Below are 21,466 nucleotides of genomic sequence, written 5' to 3'. Positions count from 1 at the left end.
TCTCTCTTCCCTCTCGCTCTATTGATTTAGGCTATATTTTATGCACGCTCAATGTACTATGCTTTGTGTCTGGCAAGCTGGAACGATTTTAGTGCCAGACACAGTAAGTTAGTGTGTGTGTGTGCTTACTGTGGTCTGTGGCACTGGATTGCTGTTGGTGGCAGGCTCGGCAGCGGATGTGGGAACAGGCAAATCATCCCGCATCAGCCCTCTTCTGTCCAAGACACTGCCAAGGGAAGACAGACAAATCAGTCATCAACAACACCCTATTCACTACCGAAACAGAGAGGGAGAGAGAGAACGAGATAGAGACAAGGGAGGGAGGGAGGAGGATGAAGAGAGGCTACGGTATGAGGGGAATAAAAAGAGAGACTAGGGAGGCATGGGTGAGGGTCGGAAGAAGACGACAGAGGGTGGCTACAGAGAAGAAGAATATTACAGAGACAAGTTAGCAAGAGAGAAAAAAAGAGAGAGACCATGAGAAGAACACAGAAGCAGAGTATTTTCCACACTAGTTCATCCTCTGAGCAGAGACAAGGCAACTAGACGTCCTACAGCGCAGGCCCACACAGCACTAGAGGTCCTGCAGCACAGTAACTGACATATGCAGGCCCACACAGCACTAGTGGTCCTACAACACAGTAACTGACATATGAAGGCCCACACAGCACTAGTGGTCCTACAGCACAGTAACTGGCATATGCAGGCCCACACAGCACTAGTGGTCCTGCAGCACAGTAACTGACATATGCAGGCCCACACAGCACTAGTGGTCCTACAGCACAGTAACTGACATATGCAGGCCCACACAGCACTAGTGGTCTAACAGCACAGTAACTGACATATGCAGGCCCACACAGCACTAGTGGTCCGACAGCACAGTAACTGACATATGCAGGCCCACACAGCACTAGAGGTCCTGCAGCACAGTAACTGACATATGCAGGCCCACACAGCACTAGTGGTCCTGCAGCACAGTAACTGACATATGCAGGCACACACAGCACTAGTGGTCCAACAGCACAGTAACTGACATATGCAGGCCCACACAGCACTAGTGGTCCGACAGCACAGCACCTGGGGTATGCAGGCCCACACAGCACTAGTGGTCCTACAGTACAGTACCTGGGGTACGCAGGCCCACACAGCACTAGTGGTCCTACAGTACAGTACAGTACCTGGGGTATGGAGGCCCACACAGCACTAGTGGTCCTACAATACAGTACCTGGGGTATGCATGCCCACACAGCACTAGTGGTCCTACAGCACAGTACAGTACCTGGGGTATGCAGGCCCACACAGCACTTCACAGCAGTTATTGATGATGTTCTTGTGGCTGTAGGGGTTCTGCACCCGGTTCTTTCCAGACCACGAGCCTTTGATCTGTTTAACACAAAATACAGTCACCCGTTTAAAAAAAAATACAGTAGAAACACATATAGCAAGGTACACATGTATTGTGTCATCTATTCCACCTAGGGTCAATTCCATTTCAATCCAAGTCCAAATCTTTCTTTTTAAATGAGGAAATTGGAATTTCAGTTCTGGAATCTACTGAATTGGAATGGAATCTAGCCCAACCCTGCTTCAGCCAGATTCCAAACACTCTTACCGAGAGAGACCTGAAGTTGGGTTGGTTTTATGACTTAACGACCAGTCGTAAATGGTTTCTAACTTTCTCCCTCTGCCTTTCCAATAATGGAATGTCTGAGTTGTATAGACTCTTGCCAAAAGAACTTCAACATCAAAAAGTGGATAATGAAACATTATTCCTAACATAAAGAAAGTGGGAAATTGTCGGTGGGGATGCAAACAATGATTGTATCATTTGTGATGTCATTAAAGACGGTTTAACGAAAACATTGTAACTTTAAGAGCTTTCACAATGTGTATGTCAGAATTGCTAAACTTTTGTGAAGATGAAATGTGATTTTAGCCTTCTAAATGAGATAATTGTTGTTGTATAAAAAGTTTTACCCAGTCAGTAACCACACCCACATGAGCACAGGCATTATGTCATAAGGATGATAGAGTGCTTATAAAGGACTTTACATTAGACCAAAACATGCCGGGTTGCTGCCGATGTGTAGAGTGGTTCTAGCTGTACCCTGAATAATCCACCATTGAGGCCATAGAATGTGAGGGTTTGGTCCACACTTTACAATTTTTTTTTTTTTTAAAAACCCATCAAGACCAGAAAATGGTAAGACCCTCAAACTCAGAGAAGACTAGACATGCATCACCTGCAGCTCAGCATGTAACGTAAGACAAGGAAATTCGACCGAAGACGAGAAAAGAAGCACATTTCCCTATCCAAGGACCATAGAAATGTCTGATGTATCCAGTCTAACGAACACTTCCAGAACAAAGAAAGCTACTACTACAACTACTAAGGACATGGTGACCTCTGGTGGACAACCAGAGACTTATACAAACAGACACCGTCAAACTATTCGTCACAGACGGATCAGGTGATTTCAGAGAGACGACAAAGACATACAAGTGAAAAATATGTACATTGCATTTCTAATTACAAATGAGCGGTTGTTAGGGTGCTAAATATCCATATGTTCGATGTGCGTATTATTCAACTGTATGTACGATCGTTGAATTCCTTTGTCTCTCCTTCTCTCCCCACCCCTTTCATTGTGTAACCAGACGTCATACCGGGTTAGTCCACTAGGGACTTTTTTTTATCGCATTGTTAGTAATCAATGTATAATCTATCGTGGGTGTGTTTATGTAATTAAGTGTGATTATTTAGTTAATTATTTATTTACTAACTAAGCCAATGTGTCTATCGCTGAGTCATGTGGACTAGGGTTCGTGCAGATTTAATGGATTATGCGACGTTCAGAATAAGATTGATATGAGCAAATGATTGACTGCTATGATAGAGATATTCTGATCTATTCTTGAGTTAATTCGGTAAACGGTAACTCAAACTTATTCCATGGTACCCCAGGTTACTAATGAGTTGATCGTTACATGATTAAATTAATCACGTAATAATTACAGTTCATTATTCGATAAATAGCATGTCATCGCATTAATGATAGTCACATTATGACACACGTTTGGCTGCAGGCCAAGGTCCTGCAGGTATTGATATGTCTATTATTAGCCTGATGGCGGGCTGACAGCCACGGTGCTGTGTTGCTACCAAAGTGACAGTGGCTCATTTTGCTCACACTGCTCAATACCAGTAAAAATATGGCTGGCAGCGCGCAGGGGGAGAAAGAAGAGGAAAGATACAAACATTAAAGTAGAGAAAGAGCTCTGCAGCTCTCAACAGCTACTACTGCCATCTCTGCCTCTTGCCAGCACATCTGGGAGAGACTTGGATACAGACATACAGTGCCTTCGGAAAATATTCAGACCATTTGACTTTTCCACATTTTGTTGTTACAGCCATATTCTAAAATGTATTAAATAAAAATCCTCAGCAATATACACACAATAGCCCATAATGTCAAAGCAAAAACAGGTTTTAAGACCGATGTTTTACAAATGTATTAAAAATAAAAACTGAAATATCTTATTTACATAAGTATTCAGACCCTTTGCTATGAGACTCAAAATTGAGCTCGGGTGTGCCCTGTTTCCATTGATCATCCTTGAGATGTTTCTAACTTGGAGTCCACCTGCTGTAAATGCAATTGATTGGACATGATTTGGAAAGGCACACCTGTCTTTATAAAAAGGTCCCACAGTTGACAGTGCATGTCAAAGCAAAAACCAAGCCATGACGCCAAAATAATTGTCCGTAGAGCTCAGAGACAGGATTGTGTCGAGGCACAGATCTGGGGAAGGGTACCAACAAATGTCTGCAAATTTGAAGGTCCCCAAGAACACAGTGGCCTCCATCATTCTTAAATGGAAGAAGTTTGGAACCACCAAGAATATTCCAAGAGCTGACCGCATGGCCAAACTGAGCAATCGGGGGAGAAGGGCCTTAGTCAGGGAGGTGAGCAAGAACCCGATGGTCACTCTGACAGAGCTTGAGAGTTGCTCTGTGGGGATGGGAGAACCTTCCAGAAGGACAACCATCTCTGCAACACTCCACCAGTCAGGCCTTTATGGTAGAGTGGCCAGAAAGAAGCCACTCCTCAGTAAAAGGCACGACAGCCCGCTTGGAGTTTGCCAAAAAGGCACCTAAAGACTCTCAGACCATGAGAAACAAGATTCTCTGGTATGATGAAACCAAGATTGCGCTCTTTGGCTTGAATGCCAAGCGTCACATCTGGAGGAAACCTGACACCATCCCTAAGGTGAAGCATGGTGGTGGCAGCATCATGCTGTGGGGATGTTTTTCATCTGCAGTGACTGGGAGACGAGGCAGAATCGAGGCAACGATCCTTGATGAAAAGCTGCTCCAGAGCGCTCAGGACGTCAGACTGGGGCGAAGGTTCACCTTCCAACAGGACAACAACCCTAAGCACACATCCAAGACAATGCAGGAGTGCTTCGGGAAAAGTCTCTGAATGTCCTTGAATGGCCCAGCCAGAGCCCGGACTTGAACCCAATTGAACATCTCTGGAAAGACCTGAAAATAGTTTTACAGCAACATTCCCCATCCAACCTGACAGAGCTTGAGAGGTTCTGCAGAGAAGATTGGAAGAAACTCAAATACAGGTGTGCCAAGCTTGTAGTGTCATACCCAAGCACACTTGATGAGAGGGTCTGAATACTCATGTAAATGTGATCAGATTTTTTTATTTTTTATAAATTTGCAAAAATGTCTAATAACCCGTTTTTGCTTTGTCATTATAGGCTACTGTGTCTAGATTGATGAGGGGAAAAACTATTTCGTAAACAAAAATGTGGAAAAGGTCAGGGGGTCTGAATACTTTCCGAAGGCACTGTACGGCTGCATACACAGGACACTACTGCAGAGCAGAATCCTCCCGCCACACCAACACAAGGTCAGCTGGGAGTGAGGGCAAGGGGAGGCGGTAGCGACACTGACAAACTTGTCAAATGCCTCAATATTCAAAAGGTTTTTTAATTATGATTATTTTTTTTAATGGTTTTGTTTATGTAATACCCACGGATTTGAGTATCTAAGAGTGCCAGGTGTCAAACTTCAGTCACTCCTGCATTGCCGTTCATACGCAGTGGTCATATAAAGTAAATATTGCTATGACGGATTTGATTGATTCCAGCCTTTTAGTGCCAACTAAGACTGCAAAGCACAAAAAGGGTGTGTGGTTGCCTAGGTGACAGGTGGTATAACTGTAATGTTTACACTACCCACCCTAAGTGTGTATCTTTCCAGCCACATGAAGCCCCGCCATGTTAGTACTCCCCTTTTAGCATTAACAGTACCCTGGAGTGAAGAAGATCCTAACAACTGACACAGGGTTCGATCTTATTGCAGCTCCTTAAGTACTAGGGTTCATCTGAACCCAGATCTGTGGTCATGTAAAAACTTTTTACTCAAGTGTCCAGCTGTGTAGTGTCTCTAGAGAGACGGCTTGCCTCCCGCAATGCACCAATGTTCCAGCATACCCGCCTGTACTTAAACGTGGTTTGGCAGAGAGGAAAGGGCAGAGTGGAGACATCCGGCTTTCTTACAACATTGCCTTATCCACTTGTTGCCCTAGCGTAAACATCCCCCGGACACAAAATAGTAACTAGCAAGAGTGAGTTTCACAAGTGGCTAGTTTGTATCAATCACCTTCACTAAAACCACTGCAAAGGTTTTGCCTGCAAACTTTGGTTTTATATCGCAACATTCCGGCAGGTCTGCCTACTGGCTATGGTAAGAGTTTTTAATGAGCACAATTTTAAGCCCTGTCTACCCAAACTTGTGATTTGTTATAAGAGTTGTCTGTCTGAAAAGGACACTCCACAGACTAATTATTATTATTGTTAAATCTAATTGACCAAGATAATCCATCATGATTCCCTGACCTAGTGCTGCTGCCCTAGGTCTAATATTTTCAAGACGACCAGCTGTGTTAATCTAAAATGTCCTCCCTTTCCATATCTCCATTCTTTAAATCACCAGTGATAGAGGACGCTAGTTTAAACTATTGAGACATAATATAGAGAATGGTAGAGAATATAGATACTCACGTCCTCATTGGTGGTCTGGTTGAGGGAGATCAGGTAAGTATGGAAGCCTGTCAGTCCCACCACTGACCACAAGGTGAAGAAGCACACCAGCACTTCCAGCACAGTGGGATCAGGTTAAGGAAACAACAGCACAGATACTGCACTGCAAGCTCTCAAAGTCCACAGGTCAAGGATAGGTCTTTCATGACATTATTGCAATCACTAATGATTTATTAGGTCTTTTGACATTCCATGTCCCAGTGACGATTCAGCTTATAACTCAATTTGACTGTATTATTAATAGTGTCTTCGTTTCTTTTAGTGGCCCTAAGGGGGAAGCTACGGTGGCCCTAAGGAGGAAGCTACGGTGGCCCTAAGGGGGAAGCTACGGTGGCCCTAAGGGGGAAGCTACAGTGGCCCTAAAGGTCAATAAACAGATGGTATTGAGGCAGTTTTCAGTTACAATAGTCATTTACAACATTAACAACGTCTACACTGTATTTCTGATCAATTTGATGTTATTTTAAATTGACATTTTTTTTTGCTTTTCTTTCAAAAACAAGTGACCCCAAACTTTGTGGAACTGAAAGGATATGTCCCAGGTGTGTCCTGTAGTGTCTTCACAAACCCGGAGTTCACCGAGCCTGTAGAGACGTGTACATAGTTAAGAGGGTTTCTGTGATACACTCAAGCTCTCAAACACACCACACACATCTAATACACTCTAAGACATGCCCTTAAATATTCCCCTCTCACTCACTCCACTACACCATTAAAAAATATATATATTAATACAAATTAGGGACAACATTGACAGCACGTTGACTGAGGCTTGAATTAAGCTCAGAAGCCTGGAGCTAATTATTCTGACTTTAAATGCTCTATGCTTTTCCCTGCCCTCCTGCTGTCTGTAAAGGCCCATATAGGAACACAAAAGAGAGTGTGTGTCATCCAGGCAGTTAGCGTTGCATGTCACTTCACGCTTTAGTCAAGCCTCAGCTGAACTAGGTCTCGGTTTCGTCACTTATCACCATATTTAGCCCACATCACTCACTTGACAAGCCCCACCCAGTTTGGTTACATTCCCTCAACTGTCAATAGTGACAGCTTCCCGCAAACCTGTGCATTTCCTGTCCACCAATCTGTAAACACCATGTCTGGAAATCTGTCATGGTCTGAAACTGACCTGGACCTACCTTAGAATATAATACCAAAAGCTCCTCTGGTCTTGGCTGTGACACAACAGTAACATTCCGGCGTGCCAAGCCCCACACATACACACCCCCCCCCCCTCCTCCCTGTAGCTCCAGGAGAATACTCACGCATCACCACATGTACGATATTGAAGGTGAAGATGTAGATGGTGAGCAGAGACAGGGACAGGGTGAACAGGTAGAAGTAACGGTAGTTCCTCTTGCCCACACAGTTGCCCACCCAGGGGCAGTGATGGTCAAAGCGATCTGTAGAGAAGAGGGGGATGAGGTTAAAGACCGAGGTGGATGAGGTTAAAGACCAATGAGGTTAAAGACCAATGAGGTTAAAGACCGATGGGAAGAGGTTCTGGGGCCATGGGTTCAAACGTCACTCCATCATAGACACAAAAAAAACGAACTTAGTTCAATTTAACTTGGAGATGCCAATGAATGCATAGGATAGACCCTTCCCCAAAGTTCTGCTGGTTTAATGTATCAAAGATAGTAAAAGACATTTGACTAACAAAGAGTAAACTGCAGGCTATAACAAAGAGACACACACACACACACACACACACAGACCAGTAATGAATTTGGCAGACCAACATATTGGCATCACATTGCCTTCCACGCGTTTAGCTAGGTAGACATTGACAACTAATTCTGACAACAACCTGTTCAACAAAGGTAAAGCAGCCATTATCCAAATGTCCTCTGCTACAAAAGGTCACTAACCCTCAAAGACGAGTGCATGGTTATTACAAGCAATAGGAGCCGTTTCCTTATAATTCCCTCTGGTCTGAATATAGTGACCCCCATCTCATTATTACCAGAGTCAATGCCGGGTCAGATAGCTTCCGAGGCAAAACATCTTGCTTTAAACGGTTCTCCCTGTGGCAGATAACAAGCACGCCCTGGATAGTTTCACAACATTATTTAAATGAAAATTATGACAGCATGCAGGTGGGAAGACTTCTGCATTGGAGCATAATAACAATGAGGAAGAACCATCAGATATACGCATGGTCTGTTGATGTACGGTATATGAGCATCGTGTAGATAATAGACTACTAAATCATATATGGCACACATGCCCGCAAGTACAGAGTGAGGATAGAGAAGACGGTGGAGGATCAGTGTGTGCCTCTATGCACAGTCATGGTTAGAACACAGGGCCGTCTGTGTGGGGCCAGCGCACCTGCTACAGTCTGTCTGGGTCACACACCCCCATCATGACACAGCAGCCTGTCTCCTTACAGGATACTCTGCACTAAGTGCTCTATACTATCAAGGAAGGGAGAGGGTTTGATGTACATACAGCTTTGCCCAGGAGCAAGACGAAACAAAAACACACTACTTCTTCCTCAATGCAATCAAGTCTATGTTGTATTTCACTGAATTTTTTTTGTAAAAAAAAAATCAAAATCACATTTTGAATAAAACTAGTGGGTGTGGTTATTATCTGGAAGGAAGGCGTTTTCCATGGAACTGCCCTGTTGTCTGGTTTTAACAACATTGACAAATCAATGTAGGCAAGGTCAAGTCTTGAGCAAACATTTAAAAACTTCTGTAGAATGTGTCCTTCACCCACTGATAAAAGAAAAGCTAGTCCCCAACACAATACCCAGTGTCAGAGTGAATTCTTCTATGATAACAAAATTAATTAAAAAATGAAGAGAGCAGGAGGGAGAAGAGTGCTCTCCCTTACCCACGCAGTTGTCACATATACTGCAGTGTGAGGCACGAGGTGGTCGGAAGATCTTGCAGGTGTAGCAGTACTTCAGTTTGACGATCTGCCCATTGATTTGGACGTTGCGGATCCGAGGTGGAGGTCGCTGCCCAGCCGGGACGTTCCCATTGGTCGCCTCTGTGAAAAACGGAGGGAAAGGAGACATCAACAAAAGGTGCCCATTTTGGTTTAAACTCAGTTAACAATCTAGTCATTATCATACTGTGTAATGCAAGTTTCACAAATACAGGTTTAGCCTACTCTTGGTATAAATTGTATTTTAACCAGGAATAATAATTTTTATTCAGTCATGTTTTAATCAAGGTTGGTCACATTTAGGAGTCACAGACCACAGGGAAATTACACTGAACAAAAACATAAATGCAACAATTTCAAAATATTTTACTGAGTTACAGTTCAAAAGGAAATCAGTCAATTGAAATAAATTCATTAGACCCTATGGATTTTTGAATACAGACATGCATATTTTGGTCACCATGGATTTGAAAACCAGTCAGTATCTGGTGTGACCAACATTTCCTCATGCAGCGCAACATCTACTTCGCATCAAGTTGATCAGACTGTTGATTGTGGCCTGTGGAATGTTGTCCCACTCCTCTTCAATGGCTATGTGAAGTTGCTGGAACACGCTGTCGTACACGTCGATCCAGAGCATCCCAAACATGCTCAATGGGTAACGTCTGTTGAGTATGCAGGCCATAGAAGAACTAGAACATTTTCAGCTTCCAGGAATTGTGTACAGATCCTTGAGACATGGGGCCGTGCATTATTATCATGCTGAAACATGGAGGTTAGGTAAAGTTAAAACCAGGATTCATCCGTGAAGAGCACACTTCTCCAGTGTGCCAGTGGCCATCGAAGGGGAATATTTGCCCACTGAAGAAGTCAGTTACGATGCCGAACTGCAGTCAGGTCAAGACTCTGGTGAGGCCGACGAGCATGCAGATGAGCTTCACGGAGACGGTTTCACAGTTTGTGCAGAAATTCTTAAGTCATGCAAAACCACAGTTTCATCAGCTGGTCTCAGACTATCCCTCAAGTGAAGAAGCCAGATGTGGAGGTCCTGGGCTGGCATGGTTACACGTGGTCTGTGGTAGTAAGGCCGGTTAGGCATACTGCCGAACATCTTGAGGCGGCTTAGGGTAGAGAAAGGAGCATTCAATTCTCTGGCAAAAGCTCTGGTGGACATTCCTGCAGTCAGCACACCAATTACACACAGACATCTGTGGCACTGTGTTGTGTGACAATACTGCACATTTTAGAGTGGCCTTTTATTGTCCCCAGCACAAGTTGCACCTGTGTAATGATCATGCAGTTTAATCAGCTTCTTGATATGCCACACCGGTCAGGTGGATTAATTATCTTGGCAAGGGAGAAATGCTCACTAACAGGGATGTAAACAGATTTGTGCACAAAATTAGAGAGAAATTAGCTTTTGTGCGTATAGAACATTTCTGGGATCTTTTATTTCAGCTCATAAAACATGGACCAACACTTTACATGTTGTGTTTATATTTTTGTGCAGTACACATTTTCAGTCGACTAAATATACCAGACTAAACCAAAGGATACATTTTTCATTGACCCACAGTGCCTCTACTAGACAAATATATAGTAGTTTATGTAATGAGAATCTTGCACTGCCTGTTGCCAGCTCCACTGCCTGTTGCCAGCTCCACTGCCTGTTGCCAGCTCCACTTCAAAGAATTGTATTCAAAGCCGGTGGAAATCAAGGTTCCTATTGTGTTGAATATCTACATAGTAAAGCTATGAGTTGAGCCACACCGGCTGATAAAGATGAAGGTCTTTGGAAGTACACACACCAGAATAGTTGAACCTTAAGAATGTCAGTGAATTACATATATTAAAAAATTTTAAAAATCATGATGTTATTGTCATTTATTAGCCTGGACCTGGGACGATGTGTCTTGCTGTGTCAGGGTATATAGTAGAGGTCGACCGATTATGATTTTTTCAACACTGATACCAATTATTGGAGGACCAAAAAAAGCTGATACCGATTTAAAAATAAATAAAATCGCACGATTTTTATATATATTTGTAATAATGACAATTTCAACTACTGAATGAACACTTATTTTAACTTAATACAATACATCAATAAAATCTATTTAGTCTCAAATAAATAATGAAACATGTTCAATTTGGTTTAAATAATGCAAAAACAAAGTGTTGGAGAAGAAAGTAAAAGTGCAATATTTGCCATGCAAAAAGCTAACATTTAAGTTCCTTGCTCAGAACATGAGAACATATGAAAGCTGGTGGTTCCTTTTAACATGAGTCATCAATATTCCCAGGTAAGAAGTTTTAGGTTGTAGTTATTATAGGACTATTTGTCTCTCTCTCTGTGTGTATTTCATATACCTTTGACTATTGGATGTTCTAATAGGTACTTTAGCATTGCCAGCCTAATCTCTGTTGATAGGTTTGAAGTCATAAACAGCGAAGAGCTGCTGGCAAATACAGGAAAGTGCTGTTTGAATGAATGCTTACGAGCCTGCTGCTGCCTACCACCACTCAGTCAGACTACTCTGTCAAATCATAGACTTAATTATAACACACAGAAATACGAGCCTTAGGTCATTAATATGGTAAAATCCGGAAACTATCATTTCGAAAACAGAACGTTTATTCTTTCAGTGGAATACGGAACTGTTCCCTATTTTATCGAACGGGTGGCATCCAAGTCTAAATATTGGGGTTACATTGCACAACCTTCAACGTTATTTCATAATTATGTACAATTCCGACAAATTAATTACGGTCTTTGTTAGGAAGAAATGGTCTTCACACAGTTTGCTACGAGCCAGGCAGCCCAAACTGCTGCATATACCCTGACTCTGCTTGCACAGAACGCAAGAGAAGTGAAACAATTTCCATCATTAAAATAAATTAATGTTAGCAGGCAATATTAACTAAATATGCAGGTTTAAAAATATATACATGTGTATTGATTAAGAAAGGCATTGATGTTTATGGTTAGGTACACATTGGTGCAACGACAGTGCTTTTTTTGCGAATGCGCTTGTTAAATCATCACCCGTTTGGCGAAGTAGCCTGTGATCCGATGATAAATTAGGTACCGCATCGATTATATGCAACGCAGGACAAGCTAGATAAACTATTAATATCAACCATGTATAGTTAACTACTGATTATGTTAAGATTTATTGTTTTTTTTATAAGATAAAATTAATGCTAGCTAGCAACGTACCTTGGCTCCTTGCTGCACTAGCGTAAAAAGGTAGTCAGCCTGCTACGCAGTCTCCTCGTGGAGTGCAATGTAATCGGCCATAATCAGTGTCCAAAAATGCTGATTACCGATTGTTATGAAAACTTGAAAATCGGCCCTAATTTAATCGCCCATTCCAATTAAAATCGGTCGACCTCTAGTATATAGTCCTGTTTTACAAACACTAGATGTACAAAAATATGTGGACACCTGCTCGTCGACCATCTCATTTCAAAATCATTGGCATTAATATGGTGTTGGTCCCCCCTTTGCTGCTATAACAGCCTCCACTCTTCTGGGAAGGCTTTCCATTAGATGTTGGAAAAATTGCTGTGGGGCCTTGCTTCCATTCAGCCACAAGAGCATTAGTGAGGTCGAGCACTGATGTTGGGCGATTAGGCCTGGCTCACAGTCGGCGTTCCAATTCATCCATAAGGTGTTTGGTGTGTTTGAGGTCAGGGCTCTGTGCAGGCCAGTCAAGTTCTTCCACACCGATCGACAAAGCATTTCTGTATGGACCTCGCTTTGTGCACGGGGGCATTGTCATAATGAAACAGGAAAAGGGCCTTCCCCAACTGTTGCCACAAAGTTGGAAACACAGAATTGTCTAGAATGTCATAGTCAGCGTTAAGATTACCCTTCACTGGAACTAAGGGGACTATCCCGGACCATGAAAAACATCCCCAGACCATTATTCCTCCTCCAAACTTTGTAGTTGGCACTACGCATTGGGGCAGATAGCATTATCCTGGCATCCGCCAAACCCAGATTCGTCCGTCTGACTGCAAGATGATGAAGCGGGATTCATCATTCCAGAGAACACGTTTCCACTGCTCCAGAGTCCACTGGCGGCGAGCATTACACCACACCAGCAAAATGCGCATGGTGATATTTTAAGCTTGTGTGTGGCTACTCGGCCACGGAAACCCATTTCATGAGATTCCCGGCAAACGGTTCTTGTGCTGAGATTGCCGCCAGAGGCAGTTTGGAACTTGGTAGTGAGTGTTGCAACCGATGATAGATGATTTTCACGTGCTACAATGCCTTGCAGAAGTATTCATCCCCCTTGATGTTTTTCCTAGACGTTCCTGGGGGTTGCTGGACTTTCTTGGGCGCCCTGAAGCCTTCTTCACAACAATTGAACCGCTCTCCTTGAAGTTCTTGATGACCCAATAAATTGATTTAGGTGCAATCTTACTGGCAGCAATATCCTTGCCTGTGAAGCCCTTTTCCTGCAAAGTAATGATGACAGCACATGTTTCCTTGCAGGTAACCATGGTTGACAGAGGAAGAACAATGATTCCAAGCACCACTCTCCTTCTGAAGCTTCCAGTCTGTTATTCAAACTCAATCAGCATGAGAGTGATCTCCAGCCTTGTCTTTGTCATCACTGACATGTCAGCTGATCTTTTGTGGCAGTGCTGAAATGCAGTGGAAATGTTTTTTGGGGATTCAGTTCATTTGCATTTCAAAGAGGGACTTTGAAATGAATTGCAATTCATCTGATCACTCTTCATAACATTCTGGAGTATATGCAAATTGCCATCATACAAACAAAAATGTATATTTGTGTCATTCAAAACTTTTGGCCACGACCGTACACCTGTTCTGAAAGACCCCAGAGTTTGCAATACCGCTAAGCAAGGGTCACCACTAAGCAAGCAGCACCATGAAGACCAAGGCACTCTTCAAACCGGTCAGGGACAAAGTTAAAGTTGTTGGGAAGTACAGATCAGGGTTGGGTTATAAAAATATATACAAAACTTTGAACATCCCACAGAGCACCATTAAATCCCTTATAATTGTTTTTGAAAGAATATGGCACCACAACAAACCTGCCAAGAGAGGGCCGCTTACCAAAACTCACAGACCAGGCAAGGTGGGCATTAATCAGAGGCACAACAAAGATAACCCTGAAGGAGCTGCAAAGCTCCACAGCGGAGATTGGAGTATCTGTCCGTAGGACCACTAAGCCGTACACTCCACAGAGCTGGGTTTTACAGAAGAGTGGCCAGAAAAAAAGCCATGTAATAGCCTTAATTTCTTAGATCAAGAATAGACTGACGAGTTTCAGAAGAAACTGACAAATAGATAGGCTAATTGATATCATTTGAGTCAATTGGAGGTGCACCTGTGGATGTATTTCAAGGCCTACCTTCAACTCAGTGCCTCTTTGCTTGACATCATGGGAAATTCAAAAGAAATCAAATAATTGTAGACATACACAAGTCTGGTTCATTCTTGGGAGCAATTTCCAAAAGCCTGAAGGTACCACGTTCATCTGTACAAACAATAGTACGCAAGTATTAAACACCATGGTACCACACAGCCGTCATACCGCTCAGGAAGGAGAAGCCTTCTGTCTCCTAGAGATGAACATACTGTGGTGCGAAAAGTGCAAATCAATCACAGAACAACAACCATGTGAAGATGCTGGAGGAAACAGGTACAAAAGTATCTATATCCACAGTAAAACGAGTCCTATATCGACATACCCTGAAAGGCCGCTCAGCAACGAAGAAGTCACTGTTCTAAAACAGCCATTAAAAACAGACGACTGTTTGCAATGACTCCAAGCATACTTCCAAAGTTGTGGCAAAATGGCTTATGGACAACAAAGTCAATGGAGTGGCCATCACAAAGCCCTGACCTCAATCCCATAGAAAATTCATGGGCAGAACTGAAAAAGCGTGTGCGAGCAAGACAGCCTACAAACCTGACTCAGTTACGCCAGGAGGAATGGGCCAAAATTCACCTAACTTATTGTGGGAAGCTTGTGGAAGGCTATCTGAAACGTTTGACCCAAGTTAAACCATTTAAAAGGCAATGCTACCAAATACTAATTGAGTGTATGTAAACTTCTGACCCACTGGGAATGTGATGAAAGAAACAAAAGCTGAAAAACCATTCTCTCTACTGTTATTCTGACATTTCACATTCTTAAAATAAAGTAGTGATCCTAACTGACCTAAGACAGGACATTTTTACTAGGATTAAATGTCAGGAATTGTGAAAAACTGAGTTTAAATGTACTTGGCTAAGGTGTATGTAAACTTCCGACTTCAACTGCATGTAGTGTAAATCACTTGTATTTTAATTATTCAAATAACATTACTGAATACTGCCAGGGGGAATGAATGCTAGGATAGGTGGAGAGACATCACAACTTGAACCAAATCAAACATTTATACAGTTTGCTCTAAAAGCATAGAGGCCATACCACCCCCACAGTCTTTGTATGATTGAAGAGGCTCTGCAAGAAAGCAGTATACAGTTTAAAAGGATCTTGCTACCACCATTGATGAAAAATGTACAAATCAACACCGTGTACAGGACAAATCAACACAGTCTACTGTACAGGACACAATACGGTGGTCAAATGGCTTCATCAAACGCTGCAAAACATGTTTAAAGAAACACCAGGCTTTTTAACAAATCACAATGTCGAATCACAGTAAGTTATATCAAACCACTTTCCACTTAAAACCATTGCTTTGTTAATTAATTAAGGGAGCACTCCAGCGGTGAATGAGACCATACATGCGGTCCTTTGTGAAGAGCTGGTCCTGGTCGGCCCATTATATATTCCAGGAGGATAGGCTCTCATCCGATAAGTTGTCCTCCAGGAGCCAGCTACTAACGGGTCTAAGTGACAGAGCACCACAGCTGAGCCTTCATCAATATGCCGGGCAGCCTGGGTTCTAGAGCCTACACATCTGCACCTGCCTGTCTCCCTTTAACACACCCCACATTCCCATCACAGACCCCACCGATTGCCACGCTGGCCAATGATGGCACATTAAAGACATTTTGGGGATGTAAAGGCAAGATGAAAACTATTCTGGCGACTCTACGAATAAAACGAGGCAGGCATGCTAGAACGTCACGATTCAAAATCAAAGTTTGCAGGCAAAACCTTTGCAGTGGTTTTAGTTAAGGTAGTTGATGCAAATGAGTCACTTGCGAAATGCACTCATTAAAAATAACCTCTGATCTCCATCTTGCTAGATACTATTTTGTATTTTATTCAAGCGGATAAACTAGTGACGTACTGTAGGCAGTGACGTATTTCCTCTATGCCAAAAAAGTATATAATTGAACACAGACCCAAGTCACTGTTGCCTAGGGTCAGATTTTTTGAGACTAGTGTACGATGAGGAAGACCAGTTTGAGAGCAAAATAGGTTGAGGGCAGGATCCTGCTGCAGAACACCAAACGCAATCTGTGACTCAAAATACTAAACAAGGTCATGTCACACAAACTGAACGGCCTTGCTGTTCTAAGTAATGCCATTACGGCCATTGTTAGACAAAATCCCTACATCCATTAATATGTTAGCCCAATAGCATGTTAGCTAAATAGCCATTAGCCGAACAGGCAATAACAATTCACATGTTATCCTAATAGGCAATCGCCTTTAGCATGGTTCACTGTTGTCTCACTGGAAGGCCTGAGTCAGAGCCATCACAAAGGAAGCAAATCAGTCCAACAAGCAATAACCATTAGCATGTTAGCATCTCTATGCATTCTGACTGGAAGGCTTGAGTCAGAGCCGTGACAAAAAAGGAGCACTGCCAGCAAAGGCACTCTCAGTGGACCACCTGCAGGATAGGCAAATCATTTCCAGACCGCTCATCTGTAGAGGAACTCTGACGAGTCCCCCACCCAAGCCTCTCGACCATATGGGGGATGCATGAAGGGCACTGTGAATCTTCCCTGCACATTGAACAGCTAGAGAGAGAGGGAGAAAGGGTTGGGCTGTGGCAGGGCTACTGCAGAGCAGACAGGCTTTTCCCTCAAGAGATGGACAGGAAAGAGAGTCTGGCTAAAAGAGTGGATAGTCCACTAGGGAGTGGTAAGGTTATCAAAAACAAAGGCCATTACAAGTGCAGCAATGTACAGCATGTTCATTAAGAGCCACATCTGGCAAGCTTATACGTGGGAACATAGGAAGGACACGTCTGCAAAACCCTCGTATTTGGTTGTGCCGTCATAATAATGAATGCATACTAATGTTGTCTAGGTAATGAGAACGGCATGGAGGGCCAAACTGATGAATTCAGACGTCATCAAGGCTCGAAACAGTACACCTCAAATTGCAGAAAAAGTTGGTAACAATGCAGGGGTTTGACTAGGGGATAAGCTCTGAACAACATGGATGATTAGCTAACCTTTAGTGGCATAAAGCATAACAAACATGAATTAACCAACAGGCAGGGGCTCTGGTCTCCACACTGCTGCTTGACACACACGTCTGCTGCAATATTCATGACTCTAAAATGCTTTACACTTCACTTGCTTCTTAAATCGCCTCGGGTGGTGGGCCACAGTCCTCCTAGGCCCCACATCCGGAAGAGACTTTGCTTGCCCCTCCCCCTTAGGCACTTCATGTACATCGGAGAGGATTAGATAGGCCTGAGCAGCATGACAGTAGCTCTACCTTGCCCTCTGATAGGCTAGATGGAACGCTCACAATATTGTTTAACCTCTAAAAATTATTTCAGAGCTACAGAAAATGTCACATTACATTGATTCAGTTTGGGTTTCAAATCTACAAACACTGACCAAAAAATTGCAACCAATTTCTAAGATTTTACTGAGTTAGTTCATATAAGGAAATCAGTCAATTGAAAACAATTAATTAGGCCCTATTCTATGCATTTCACATGACTGGGAATACAGATATGCATCTGTTGGTCATAGATATACAGTACTAGTCAAAAGTTGGACACCAACTCATTCAAGGTTTTTCTTTATTTTTTCAACATTGTAGAATAGTGAAGACATCAAAACTATTAAATAACACATATGGAATCATATAGTAGCCCAAATGTATTTTATATTTGAGATTCTTCAAAGTAGCCACCCTTTGCCTTGGTGACAGCTTTGCACTCACTTGGTTTGGCATTCTCTCAACCAGCATCATGAGGAATGCTATTCCAACAGGCTTGAAGAAGTTCCCACATATGCTGAGCACTTGTTGGCTGCTTTTCCTTCACTCTGCGGTCCAACTCATTCCAAACTATGCAAATGGGGGTTGAGGTCTGGTCATTGTGGAGGCCAGGTCATCTGATGCAGCACAATCACTCTCCTTTGTCAAATAGTCTTTACACAGTCTGGAGGTGTGTTTTGGGTCATTGTCCTGTTGAAAAACAAAATGATCCCACTAAGCGCAAACCAGATGAGATGGTGTATCGCTGCAGAATGCTGTGGTAGCCATGCTGCTTAAGTGTGCCTTGAATTCTAAATAAATCACCAGCAGTGTCACAAGCAAAGCACCCCTACACCATCACATCTCCTCCATGCTTCATGGTGGGAACCACACGTGCAGAGATCACAAGTTGACCTACTTTGCATCACAAAGTCAGTGTTTGGAACCACAAAAAAATCTTTGTCAATTAGGACTCATTAGACCAAAAGGAAAGATTTCCACTCTAATGTCCATTGCTTGTGTTTCTTGGCCCAAGCAAGTCCCTTCTTCTTATTGGTGTCCTTTAGTAGTGGTTTCTTTGCAGCAATTCAACCATGAAGGCCTTTACAGTTGATGTTGAGATGTGTCAGTTACTTGAACTCTGAAGCATTTATTTGGTCTGCAATTTTTGAGTCTAGTAACTAATTAACTAATCCTCTGCAGCAGTGGTAACTCTGGGTCTTCCTTTCCTGTGGCGGTCCTCAGAGACAGTTTCATCATAGCGCTTGATGGTTTTTGCGACAGCACTTGAAGAAGCTTTCAAAGTTCTTGAAATGTTCCAGATTGACTGAACTTTTCTTGAAGTATTGGACTGTTGTTTCTCTTTGCTTATTTGAGCTGTTCTTGCCATAATATGGAGTTAGCCCGACCTTGTCACAACACAAGTGATTGGCTCAAACGCATTAAGGAAAGAAATTCCACAAATTAAAAAAGGCACACCTGCTAATTTAAACGCATTCCAGGTGACTACCTCATGAAGCTGGTTGAGATAAAGCCAAGAGTGTGCAAAGCATTTCGCTAAACTCGCATTAACATCTGCTAACCATGTGTATGTGACAAATAACATTTAATTTGATTTGAAGCTGTCATCAAGGCAAAGGGTGGCTACTTTGAAAACTCAAATATAGAATATTTGTTTAATACTTGATTGTATGTGTTATTTCATAGTTTTGATGTCTTCACTATTATTATACAATGTAGAAAATAGTACAAATAAAGAAACCCCTTTTATTCACCTTTATTTAACCAGGTAGGCCAGTTGAGAACAGGTTCTCATTTACAACTGCGACAAGATAAAGCAAAGCAGTGCGACAAAAACAGATGGGATAAACAAATGTACAATCATAACACAATATAAAAATCTGTATTCAGTGTGAGAAAATGAAATGAGGTAAGGCAATAAATAGGCCAATAGTGGCAAAGTAATTACAATTTAGCAATTTACACTGGAATGATACATGTGCAGATGAGGATATGCAAGTAGAAATACTGGTGTGCAAAAGAGCAGAAAAACAAAAACAAATATGGGGATGAGGTAGGTAGTTGGATGGGCTATTTACAGATGGGCTGTGTACAGCTACAGCGATCGGTAAGCTGCTCTGACAGCTGACGCTTAAAGTTAGTGAGGGAGATATAAGTCTCCAACTTCAGTGATTTTTGCAATTCGTTTCAGTCATTAGCAGCAGAGAACTGGAAGGAAAGGCGACCAAGGTAGGGTTTGGGAATGACCAGTGAAATATACCTGCTGGAGCACGTCCTACGGGTGGGTGTTGCTATGGTGACCAGTAAGCTGAGATAAGGTGGTGCTTTACCTAGCAAAGACTTATAGATGACCTGGAGCCAGTGGATTTGGCAACGAATATGTAGCGAGGACCATCCAACGAGAGCAGACATGTCGCAGCGGTGAGTAGTTAATGGGGCATTGGTCACAAAACGGATGGCACTGTGATAGACTGCATCCAGTTTGCTGAGTAGAGTGTTGGAGGCTATTTTGTAAATGACATCACCGAAGTCAAGGATCGGTAGGATAGTCAGTTTTACGAGGGTATGTTTGGCAGCATGGGTGAAGGAGGCTTTGTTGCTAAATAGGAAACCAATTCTAGAATTATATTTGGATTGGAGATGCTTAATGTGAGTCTGGAAGGAGAGTTTACAGTCTAACCAGACAGCTAGGTATTTTTAGTTGTCCACATAAGTCAGAACCACCCAGAGTAGTGATGCTAGTCGGGCGGGCGGGTAGCGATCGGTTGAAGAGCATGCATTTCGTTTTACTAGCATTTAAGAGCAGTTGGAGGCCAAGGAGGGAGTGTTGTATGGCGTTGAAGCTCGTTTGGTGGTGTCATGACTGTCTTGATCAGGTCAGGTTACAGGAGACCCCAACCCTACAGATTATCTCTCAACCCCAACAGAGGAGGAGAGATCTAAGGGTCTGAAGATGCGGGGGGGTTTATGGCCCCTTACGGCCCTGGTAAATCTCAGGCCACAGACAAATTCCTTTGTCCTGTTACTACGGAGAACCAGCCTCAGAACATTAAACATGAAATAAAGGGACTTTGGAACAATGGTTTCCGTCAGCCACAATGGTGGTCATGACGATAGATGGACTATGAAAATGTATGTCATTTTTGTTCTGTTATTAAAGGTTAATAGATGACGTTATTACGAAAATATTGTAATGTGAAGGCTTTTCCTAGTATATGTTTGATGTTTATACATTCTACGCTGTATGGAAAATATCCAAATCAAAGAGAATGTTTTGGGGAAGATGAAAGGTGAAGTTAGTTGTCTAAAATTGGATTTGAGAAAAACCTAGGCGTTGCCTCATTAACTTGGTACGCCCAGAGAATTGCCCTAAAGGTGGCTACGCCCACTTCTGACCCAAGGGTATAAAACCTGTGAGTATAGAATTTACAACAGGAATACGTGACCCCAGCTGCAGCAGGGTCTGAAAAAGTTAACCAACCCAGAACGCAACGCAAGTTTGAGGACAAAGAAATCCTTTTCTACCCAAGCTACGGATGAGTAGCTGTGTCTAAGCGGGTGAATTCAAGTCGAACCACCTAGCCTCCACTCCTCATCGAATCGGGGTATCTAAAGGGTTTCATTCCTATGCTGTGAGCTCTGAGCTACAGAGCTGTCTGTCCTCAAAAGACCCCTTCCAGAGAAAGGGGTAAGGGAACAGACTCCTAAGCCAAAAAGATACACCGACACCGGGAGGACGAGCAGGGAGGTGCGCAGGA

The 21,466-nt window shown here is 42.8% G+C and overlaps 1 protein-coding gene across 2 annotated transcripts in view; it reads right to left on the bottom strand.

Moving 5' to 3' along the window:
- The window catches only part of LOC110488959 (palmitoyltransferase ZDHHC9), a 42,921-nt gene that overhangs the window by 3,844 nt on the left and 17,611 nt on the right, over nucleotides 1–21,466 (bottom strand). For both annotated transcript variants that reach the window (XM_036943122.1, XM_036943123.1), the window contains exons 3-8: nucleotides 8,962–9,120; nucleotides 7,383–7,520; nucleotides 6,656–6,704; nucleotides 6,082–6,184; nucleotides 1,280–1,383; nucleotides 130–226 (exon numbers count right to left, since the gene is read on the bottom strand). In XM_036943122.1, the coding sequence (XP_036799017.1) occupies nucleotides 130–226; nucleotides 1,280–1,383; nucleotides 6,082–6,184; nucleotides 6,656–6,704; nucleotides 7,383–7,520; nucleotides 8,962–9,120 (650 nt within the window). The remainder of the gene's footprint in view (nucleotides 1–129; nucleotides 227–1,279; nucleotides 1,384–6,081; nucleotides 6,185–6,655; nucleotides 6,705–7,382; nucleotides 7,521–8,961; nucleotides 9,121–21,466) is intronic.

The sequence above is a fragment of the Oncorhynchus mykiss genome, chromosome 14, assembly GCF_013265735.2.
Source record: "Oncorhynchus mykiss isolate Arlee chromosome 14, USDA_OmykA_1.1, whole genome shotgun sequence".
Classification (NCBI taxonomy): domain Eukaryota; kingdom Metazoa; phylum Chordata; class Actinopteri; order Salmoniformes; family Salmonidae; genus Oncorhynchus; species Oncorhynchus mykiss.
This window is presented reverse-complemented; position numbering and strand designations above follow the sequence as displayed.